The following is an 11,225-nucleotide window of genomic DNA, read 5'->3' as shown; positions in this document are numbered from 1 at the left end:
TACGGTAGTTTCCAACAGTGGAGCGATGTACGCATCCTGAATCACTCGAATATCCTTACATGTGGCAAGAAGTTATCTGCATGTCATTGCTCAGGTATTGAAATTCATCTGCGGGAAAAATATAGGGCTATACCAGTACTCACTATACTGCAGCTGTACAGGGTCTGCATTTAAGACATGCAAGGCCAACATTCGCGCCACGTGTTTAGGGCTTCCTCGATGCACTTCAGCACCAGGAACAACTGCCTTCGCGAGCGACAATATGATCCAGACGCACGTAGCAATATATATATATATATATATAGTTTTAGAAACGAAGGTGCACACTTACGAAAATTGCATCTTTAATGTTTTTAACGTTTCGGCCGTGGCACGGCCTTCGTCAGAATAAACCGTTAAAAAATAAACCGCTTAACGTTTCGGCCGTGCCACGGCCGAAACGTTAAGCCACGGCAACACAGCCGTCACGGCAACACAGCCAAGTCACGGCAACACAGCCGTGACTATGTCACCCAACATACCGCTCTTTGTGCAGGTCTTGTATGCGTGCAATGCCTTCGTCGTCAACGGGATAACACCTCTCTCGGACGGTGGATGCTCGGAGCTTCGCTGCGGCATTATCGCATCGACGCGCATGAACCCGGACAGCGATTACGCTACAGCGTTCACGGAAAGCTGCACGGTACTGCTGCCAACGCCACACGTGGAAGCCACCTTCTGCGCATCTTCGTCGAGCACAATGACCACGGTATCCGCCCCCAACAAGGACCTGCTGCTGCCTATAAATTGGAGCGCACCGAGGGACAGCTTCAGTGGGCACAGCAACACAGCCGTGACTATGTCACCCAACATACCGCTCTTTGTGCAGGTTAGTAATGCGAAATACTGTTTCCGTAGTGACGACCTTTGTCTTATAGTGTTGCCGTGCCCACACACCGTGTTATGCAACTTTTCGGAGTGTCTATCGCTTGTGGGTTTGCTTCTTAAGCTGTCGGGCGACGTAGAAGAAAATCCTGGACCGGTAACGGAAGCGATGTTTGCAAATGTAATCCAGAACCAGAAAGAGATCCTGTCGAAACTTACTGAGGTTCAGTCAAATCAGGCTAGCTGTGAAACAAGAATGCTTGAAATGCAAAAACGACTTCTTGCAATTGAACAGAAACTACAAAGCTTTGACGATACTCAGCTCCGGCTCACAAACGTTGAAGCGCTTGTTGACAGGTGGGATGAAAGCGCGACGAGCCTTGTTAGACAGGTTGATGATTTGGACAACCGTTCTAGAAGAAATAATTTAATAATTAGAGGCATGCAAGAAGGCGTGCAGGAGAATGAAGTTGCACTGATGAAGAAAGTCACTGAAGAAGTTTTCAGAGACATTCTGAAGGTGCAAGTAAGCTCCATTGAAAGAATTCACAGGCTTGGAAAGAAAACACCTGGTAGAAACCGCCCAATTATCTTTCGGCTAGCGGACTTCAGGGAGAAAGTAAAGATTTTGAGCAATTGTACCAAGCTTAAGGATACAGAGATAAGCATTAGCGAAGATTACTCCAAACGTGTAGTAGAAATTAGAAAGAAACTGTGGGACTCGTGTGCCGAGGAAAGAAAAGAAGGTCGTAGGGCCAAACTTGTCTTTGATAAACTGAAAATTAATAATATATTGTATGGATGGGATGAGGATAAAAACTTGAGGTACCAAATTTTGAGGGTAATTGAAACTGGCAACTGACTCCAACAAGGTAAACAGGATGGCTTTAAGGTTATAAACATAAATGCGCGGAGCATAATAAACAAAACCGATGCATTGGAAGCTGTGGTTTTGGAACATGAACCTGACGTTATAGTCATAACGGAGACATGGTTACATAGCAATATCAAAGATGCCGAAGTCGTGCCAATTGGTTACAAAGCATTTAGAAGGGATCGAGGAGCAAGAGGTGGAGGAGTAGCCATATTGGTTAAGCAAAGCATATTGTGTACTACCCTTGAACAATCGGATAGTATCGAAGCTGTATGGATTAAAACTAAACTTGCTGATCGAACAGTTTACATTGGAGGTGTATATAGGGCCCCAAATACTTCCCCTGATGGAATGAACAGCCTAAGGGAATTTATGGAAAGAAATTTTCGAGAAGGAGACAATATCCTTCTTCTGGGCGACTTTAATTTACCGGGAATTAATTGGAGCTCATACTCACCCGGGGAGGTAGACGTGGCTAGTTGCGAACAGCTCTTGGACTTGGCATTCTCTTATGATTTAGAGCAAATTGTAGGAGAACCCACCAGAGTGTGTGGTACAACCTCATCTATTTTGGATCTTATTTTAGTGTCGCATGGGTTGGTAGGGCTTTTGACCGATTGCCACGTAGAGGACGGAATATCAGACCACAAGATTCCAATAGCTACTTTCAGTATGCCTCCATCCCCCTCACTGGGTAACCAAAAGAAAAGAGTTTGGAATTTTCAATCCGCAGATGATGTGAGTGTCTTAGACTATCTCGAAAGCTCTTTTGATGCATTTACCTGCTTGTATCAATCGGATGTGAGCATTGATGATTTGTGGAATTTCTTCTACAGTGTAGTAACTCATTGCATGGATAAATTTGTTCCTAAGAAGAATAAAAAATGCGGAAAGACAAATCCTTGGATGAACCGAAAAATCATTCAGGCAAAGCGGAAAATTAAAAGAAAACGGAAAGCATGTTCTCAAAGTAAGTATACAGATGACGAAACTTCAATTACGGAAATGAGGCAAGAATTGAAGCGGCTAATTAAGGAGGCGAAAGACCAATTTTACAATGTAACATTGACGAAGTTCCTCTCGGAAGCACCGGCTAAGTTCTGGCGATATGTCAATCCGCCTAATAAGCAGTGCTGTTCTAATCCCGGAATTAATGATGCTGAAAGGGCTGACCAATTTAATCTTTTCTTCTCGTCGGTTTATACAAAGGATGATGAAGCAGTGCCTAGTGTATGTGAATTCTCTGCCCGCCCTCCCATTTCGAATATTAAGATAACTGAGAAAGGTGTTCTAAACCTTTTACTCAATATAAAGACTAAAAAGAGCCCTGGACCAGACGATATTCCTAACGAATTCTTAGTGAGGTATGCTGAATGGGTGTCTAAGTTCCTTACAAAAATATTTAATTCCTCAGTCTTGAATGGGTCTTTCCCTACCGCATGGAAACTAGCAAGAATAATACCAGTTCATAAAACTGGGAACACTTCAGACATTAGCAATTACCGACCGATTTCCCTCACAAGTACATGCTCTAAACTTCTGGAACATATCATAGCCAAACACTTGTCACAATACCTTGAAATGCATAACTTGTTATCCTCTGCGCAGCATGGATTCCGTAAAGGACTATCTACGATCACTCAATTAGTTGAATTGGTTCATGACACTTCACAAACGATAAATTCCCGTGGACAGATGGACCTCATTTATTTGGATTTTGCCAAAGCATTCGATAAAGTTTCCCACTCCAAGCTTTTGTTCAAAATTAATACTGTGTTTAAGAATCCTAACCTCACAAAGTGGTTTACATCGTACTTACAATGCCGTCAGCAGTACGTTCAAATAAACGCGCATAGGTCCAGTCTTCAGCCGGTGTTATCCGGAGTACCTCAGGGAAGTGCCCTAGGTCCTCTTCTATTTCTTATTTTCATTAATGACTTAACACATCACATTTCTGTTCCAATAAGACTATTCGCTGACGACTGTGTTGTCTATAATAATATAGAATCTTCCAGTGACCAAATTAAATTGCAATGCAACCTTGATAACATTATGAAATGGTGTTCTGACTGGCAAATGGTTATAAATCCAACTAAATCAGTAAGCATGTCTATTACAAGAAAAAAGAAGATCCTGCTATTTCCTTATAGTATACATGGCAACAAGCTTAAAAAAGTAGAGGAACACAAATATTTGGGTTTATTATTTAGAAGTGACTTAAGCTGGAATAGGCATGTAGATGAAGTAAGTAAGAATGCGAATAATGCGCTTTGGAGCCTAAGACGAAATTTACACACAGCAACCTCTGAAGTTAAAAACTTGGCCTATAGAACACTGGTCAGACCAATCATTGAGTACGCGAAAATTGTCTGGGATCCTTACACAGAGAAAAACCGTAAGAAACTTGAAAGGATTCAGAGGTTAGCTTCTCGATTCATCTTCAACAAATATGGTAGACTTCACTCCCCTTCAAAACTATGTCAGCTTGCAAATCTTCCCAATTTAGAATTAAGAACTAAGTATGATAGGCTGAAGTTCCTGTTCCTTATTATTCATAATGAAATAAAAATAAATAGGACGAACTATTTTGAAATTTCTAATAACGAATCTTCTAGACATCGCCACAGCATGTATATTCCCCCTCCGGTAAACCATAATGACACATTTAAATATAGCTTTTTTCCCAGAACAATAAAAGAGTGGAACATGCTTCCCGATTTCGTAGTTCAGTCTACCTCTTTAAATAGTTTTCTGAGTAATTTGCATGCCATCATTTATTCTGATGGCGCGGTCCGTTAATGATCTGACTTTCTGAATCATCTTATTTTTTGATTTTGTTATTATCTGTGTATGTTCTTATTGTACATGCCTCAAGGTACATTGACTGTTTTTTTGCTGCTTGCCCTATTGCAATGTATATGTAATGTAATTTCATTTTTGTACGTTGTATGAATCAAATGTGTTGACATTGCTTGTTTTATTTTTTTTTCTCCACTCCTGTAATGGCCCTATGTAAGGGCTGACAGTATCAATAAAGAAAGAAAAGAAAAGATGCAATTTTCGTAAGTGTGCACCTTCGTTTCTAAAACTACCTATGCACCGGACCCACAGAACTTCTCATTGAACTATATATATATATATATATATATATATATATATATATGGCCATACTAGCAGTCGGTCTGTGACATTAGGGAACTACACCATCGTGCTCTGGAAATAGGGGACGACATCATCTTTCAGTGGCTTTCGGCCCACTGCTGCGCTGTCGGCAGCGACCTTGCTGACGAGGCATGCCCGGTCTGCCCACCAAGACACCAACTCATTTCGTCCACACACACACACACACACACACACACACACACACACACACACACACACACGCACACGCACACACACACACACACACACACACACACACACACACACACACACACGCACACACACACGCACACGCACGCACACACACACACGCACACACACACACACACACACACACACACACACACACACACGCGCGCACACACGCGCACACACACGCACACACGCGCGCGCACACACACGCACGCACGCACCTCCAATGCCTCCTCCAATGCCAAGTTGTCCAATGCCTCCTCTCTGCGGACAACTTTAAAGTGAACTCAAAACCATTTTCCGAGTCAAAGATACTCGGACCGTGGCCACATCCGTCGCTGGCGCAAAAGGCTATCCGTTGTTAGATACGAGGGAACCCACCGACTCCACCGGGGTTTTTGTTCGCATGAACGTTCTAATACAGACTAATTAAAAGGAAGTGCGCGATTGCATCGAACCACCGAAACTTGCCTTGTAAGTGGGACGCACAAGCTGGGGGCGCAAGCGCCACCATTTTTATGTTGTTTAACGCTCTCTATAAGCGAGAACCTACAAATTCAATAGTACTGTTACGTTTCGCCTACAACGCGCGGTAATGCCGGCGCGGATGCAACGGACGCCGGGGCTTTGTTCAAAGCGGCGGACATTTTGGCCCGTCCGACGCCGCCGCAACGCCTACCCGCCAAGCGTGCCCAGGCGTGTTTCAGTGCCACGTGTCTTCGTGTGTGCGTGTGTGTGTGTGTGCCCTCGCTTGTCAAAGCGCGGCAGCCGGGGAGCGGAGTTCCCCGAATGAGGAGCCTGGACGTCTCTCGGCTCAACTGTTCACGCCGTCGTGTGGGTGAAGGTTGGCGATGCGTCACTACACTCGGTTCAGCAGGTCTCTCGGCCCGACAGTTCGCGCCGTCGTGGGCTCCTGCTGCGCCGTCCCGTGACCTTCATCCCGTGACCTTCCCTCCTTCCCTTTTGGACCGCGACGCCGGGAGTATAAGAGCAGCTGCCCCCGGACGCCAAGAGAGAGGCTCCGATTTGTACTGTTGAGTTACGTGCTCTCCCGTCTCTCCACTCCGGTCGACCTGACCGGCCGCTCTTTTGCTATGTTAGAATAAACAAGTTGTTCTGTTATCAGTCTTCTCATGCTTTGCCAGGACCTTCGGATGCTTCCAGTGCCCCAGGCCGCCAGGCCAACGCTACCCTTGGGGCTTGCGACCCATTGGCAATAACGGGCGTCAGCACCGAGACCCCAACAACTCGTGCCAGCGGTACGATTCCAACATCTGGTTGCCAGCGGTGAGATCGCGACAACGGAGGCCAGCAGCGAAGAGATGCGGTTGACTGTATGCTGAGCAGCACAACGACCATCCGGGAGCAGTGCAACGAGCCCTGTGTGATGACTGGTTGCCTGCAGCGGAACGACTGCGCTGAAGTCTTGGCTGCGAGGTTTGGTGAGTGCGGGACTTTCTTCTTCTGAGTTTTGCCAGGCTTTTGTTAGTGTTAGAAACAGAGCTGGTAATTGTGGTTGTCGTTGCTACCGGGTTAGTTTGCGGCAAGACAATAGTAGGCAGTAGAGAAAGCAGCATTCAGAGCAGCCATGGATTTGAAGTCGTTGCGCAAACCGAAATTGCTGGAGCTTGCGAGAGAGTTGGGTCTGGATGTCTCAGACAAACTCAGAAAACCAGAACTGCTAAGGGCTATTCTTGAGTTAGAAGCTGAGGATGACGAGCTGTCGGAATGCCTTGAGACCATTGAGGAGAGGGAGACGACAAAAAGACAGGAGCAGGAACGTAAAGAACAGATAGAACGAGAGCAACAAGAGAAAGAAAGAGAGCGCGACCGTCAACACGCTTTGGAAATGAAGCGTCTCGAGTTAGAGATGGAACGCGCTCGTAATGGAAGTCAGGCACACGGTGCAGGAGAACGAGTATTGTTCAAAATGACTGACCTGATGCGGCCGTTTAAGCTTGGAGAGGACATTGGTTTGTTCCTGGTTAACTTTGAGCGAACGTGCGAGAAGCAGGGGTTCTCTCGGGAAACGTGGCCACAGCGCTTGCTCACTTTGCTACCCGGCGAGGCGGCCGACGTAGTCGCTCGCTTGGAGAGAGAGGAGGCAGAGGATTTCGACAAAGTGAAATCGAGTCTGCTAAAAAAGTACCGGCTGTCAGCGGAGGCGTTCCGTCGGAAGTTTCGGGAAAATGAGAAAGGCAAAAGTGAGTCATATACAGAGTTTGCGTACAGGCTTATGTCAAACATGCAGGAGTGGCTCAAAGAAGAGAAAGCGTTTGGTGACCATGAGAAAGTTCTGCAGTGTTTCGGGCTAGAACAGTTTTATAGTCGGTTACCTGAGAACGTGCGGTACTGGGTCTTGGATAGGCCAGACGTTAGTACGGTGGCTAGAGCCGCTGAGCTAGCCGAGGAGTTTGTGACGCGTCGGGCTCGCGGAGCTAAGGACGGTCAAAAGGGTGAATTTGGCTCCAAGTTGGAGAGGCCGAAGTTCACACCCATGAGAGCAAAGGGGGATACACGTAGTGCGGATGCGAGTGAAAGCAGTCCGACCGAACGTAAGGAGACGGCGGCAACCGAAGCCGAACGCAGAAAGCTGTTCGAGACGAGGCAAGCGCGCGTTTGTTATACGTGCCAGAAGCCGGGTCACTTTTCGGCGCAGTGTCCAGAAACAAAAACACAAGTCGTGTTTTTGTCTATATGCAGCACTGACGAGAACATGAAGCTTCTCGAGCCTTACATGCGAGACCTCCTCGTGAACGGGAAAGAGTGCCGAGTGCTTCGCGATTCCGCAGCTACAATGGATGTAGTTCACCCCTCTTACGTAGAACCCGATATGTTCACGGGCGAGTGCGCATGGATCAAGCAAGCAGTGGAAGCTCATAGCGTGTGTCTGCCGGTAGCAAAAGTGCTTATTGAAGGACCTTTCGGAGCACTTGAGACGGAGGCCGCAGTGTCATCTATGCTGCCCCCCCAGTACCCGTACCTATTTTCGAACAGGTCCGATCACCTCCTGCGCGAGAAGGGGCTTTTGTTTGGTGAGGCTAGCGTTCAGGCCTTAACCAGATCGAAGGTTCGGGAGCTCGCTGCAAAGGCGGTAGTTGCGGGGCCGACGTTGTTGAACGATGAAAAAGGGTCAGAGGCGCAGCAAGCTGGTATTCAGAGCACGCCCGAACTGAATAAAATTGAGCCTGTAGCGTTAAAGGCAGCAGATACTGGAGAGGAAATTCCCGACACGGGAAAGTTAGAAGAGCTGTCTCCAGATTTGCTCATCGCGCCTACGTCAGACGGACTTAACAGGTTGCTAAAAGTCAGCCGGTCGGCTTTGATAGCCGAGCAAAAGAAGGATGGCAGCCTAGAAAACATACGCTGCATTATCAAGGAAGGTATCGCCAAGAAAAATGCTCGCTTTGTGGAAAGAGGTGGGGTCCTGTACCGGAAGTATCTGGACCGCAGAGGAGTGGAGTTCGATCAGCTGATCGTGCCTCAATGCTATCGTCAGGATCTGTTGCGCTTGTCGCATGGGGGTTCGTGGTCCGGACACCTAGGAGTTAAGAAAACTAAGGACCGTCTCTTGCAGGAGTACTATTGGCCAGGGTGTTTTCGGGACGCAGACCACTTTGTGAAGACATGCGACACCTGTCAGCGGGTGGGCAAGCCAGGGGACAAATCGAGGGCGCCGTTGAAGTTGGTACCTATCATTACGGAGCCTTTTAGACGGCTCGTTATTGATACAGTGGGACCTCTGCCGGTAACAGCCACGGGGTACCGACACATTTTGACTGTGATCTGCCCAGCGACAAAGTTCCCTGAAGCAGTGCCGCTTAAAGAACTCAGCTCAGTTGAGATAGTCAATGCACTACTGTCCATATTTGCGCGAGTTGGTTTTCCTGCAGAAATCCAGTCAGATCAGGGTACAGTGTTTACTAGCGCTTTGACGACAGCCTTTCTCGAAAGGTGCGGGGTAAGGCTGTTACACAGCTCAGTGCACCACCCCCAGTCGAATTCCGTTGAGAAGCTCCACTCCGTCATGAAGCGCGTGTTGAGAGCATTGTGTTTCGAACATCAAACTGACTGGGAGCTGTGTCTGCCTGGAGTGATGTTTGCTTTAAGAACCGCGCCGCATGCGGCTACGGGGTTCTCGCCAGCTGAGCTGGTGTACGGTCGCTCGCTGCGATCTCCGCTTCGCATGCTTCGAGAATCATGGGAAGGCAGGGGCGACGACCCAGTCGTGGTAGAGTACGTGCTTAAGCTCCTCGAACGCTTAAGAAGGGCACAGGAGTTGTCAGGTGAAGCAATGGCAGAGGCCCAGCAGAGGGCCAAGGTTTATTATGATCGGACAGCCAGGGCCCGTCGTTTTGAGGTGGGCGATGAGGTCATGATATTGCGCACATCGCTAAAGAACAAACTCGACGTGCAGTGGGAGGGCCCAGCACGGATTGTTCAAAAACTGTCGGACGTTAACTACGTGGTGAGTCTGCCAGGAAAGCGGAAAGCACAGCAAGTTTACCACTGTAATCTGCTCAAACCCTATAAGCAACGGGAAGCAGTGGTGTGCATGATGGTAAACGTGCCCGAAGAGCTTCCGGTCGAGCTTCCGGGACTAGGCTCAGTGACAAACAGGAAAGACACCGATCAAGTCATTAGTGACTTAATAAGTAAAGCATCGCTGTCGCCTGAGCAGAAAACCGAACTACACCAGCTCTTACAAGAGTTTCAAGGTCTGTTCTCTGAGAGGCCTGGTAGGACTTCTGTCCTTACTCATGACATAGAACTTACCTCCCCAGAGCCAGTACGATCCAAGGCGTACCGGGTGTCACCCCGCCAGAGCGATATTATGGAGGCTGAGGTAAAGAAAATGCTACAGCTCGGTGTTATTGAAGCGGGTGAGAGTGATTATACCTCCCCTTTGATTTTAGTTGAGGTACCGGGCAAGGAACCTCGTCCTTGCGTCGACTACCGCAGGCTTAATTCCATCACTAAGGATCAAATTTATCCGATCCCTAACATCGAGGAGCGCCTTGAGAGAGTGAGTAGCGCTCAGTTTATTTCCACCCTAGATCTTGTCAGGGGTTATTGGCAGGTTCCACTTACAGAAGAGGCTAGTAGGTATGCGGCGTTCATTTCACCAATGGGAACATTCCGTCCTAAAGTTTTGAGTTTTGGTTTGAAGAACGCGCCATACTGCTTTTCAAGCCTCATGGATAAAGTGTTGCGGGGACAGCAAGAATTCGCTTTACCGTATCTAGACGACGTAGCGATATTCTCCGCATCCTGGCCTGAACATATGGCGCACTTGCGGGCAGTGCTAACCCGCCTGCGCGATGCGGGCTTGACAGTCAAGGCTCCCAAGTGCCAGTTAGCACAGGCCGAGGTTGTCTACCTCGGACACGTGATTGGTCGGGGTCGACGCCGCCCCTCTGAAATAAAGGTGGCCGCTGTGCGAGACTTCCCGCAACCGCGCACGAAGACCGATATTCGGTCGTTCTTAGGTGTCGCCGGCTACTATCAGAGGTACATCCCCAGGTACTCTGATATCGCGGCTCCCTTGACGGATGCTCTAAGAAAGACAGAGCCGCAAACAGTCGTCTGGGATGAGACGAAGGAAAGAGCTTTTAGCGCCCTAAAGAGCGCCCTAACAAATCAGCCTGTGCTACGATCGCCCGACTACACAAAAGGGTTCGTTGTTCAGTGTGATGCTAGTGAGCGAGGCATGGGCGTTGTACTGTGCCAACGGGAAAATGGAGAAGTAGAACACCCCGTCCTGTATGCTAGTCGTAAGCTGACGAGTCGTGAGCAGGCGTATAGCGCCACCGAGAAAGAGTGTGCGTGTATCGTGTGGGCCGTTCAGAAATTGTCATGTTACCTAGCTGGCTCGAGGTTTATCATTGAAACGGATCACTGCCCTCTCCAATGGCTGCAGACCATCTCTCCCAAAAATGGCCGCCTCCTGCGCTGGAGCCTCGCTTTGCAACAATATTCCTTTGAGGTGCGTTACAAAAAGGGGAGTCTCAACGGTAACGCCGATGGCTTAAGTCGAAGCCCCTAACGTGGGAATCAGACTCAAAATTGCTTGTTACTGATGTTTTTCTTCCTGAGGCAGGATTTTTTTTTAACTTATTGCTTTTGTGTAGTG

General features: G+C 47.9%; 1 protein-coding gene across 1 annotated transcript; it reads left to right on the top strand.

Annotated features, from left to right (window-relative positions):
* Positions 1-505: 505 nt before the first annotated feature.
* LOC140218501 (uncharacterized) lies at positions 506-1,772 on the top strand. Its single transcript, XM_072288250.1, has one exon. It carries the CDS (start codon positions 506-508, stop codon positions 1,724-1,726), a length of 1,221 nt encoding a protein of 406 aa, XP_072144351.1. The 3' UTR covers positions 1,727-1,772.
* Positions 1,773-11,225: the final 9,453 nt, after the last annotated feature.

This window comes from Dermacentor andersoni, chromosome 1 (assembly GCF_023375885.2).
Source record: "Dermacentor andersoni chromosome 1, qqDerAnde1_hic_scaffold, whole genome shotgun sequence".
NCBI classification, from domain to species: Eukaryota; Metazoa; Arthropoda; class Arachnida; order Ixodida; family Ixodidae; genus Dermacentor; species Dermacentor andersoni.
This window is presented reverse-complemented; position numbering and strand designations above follow the sequence as displayed.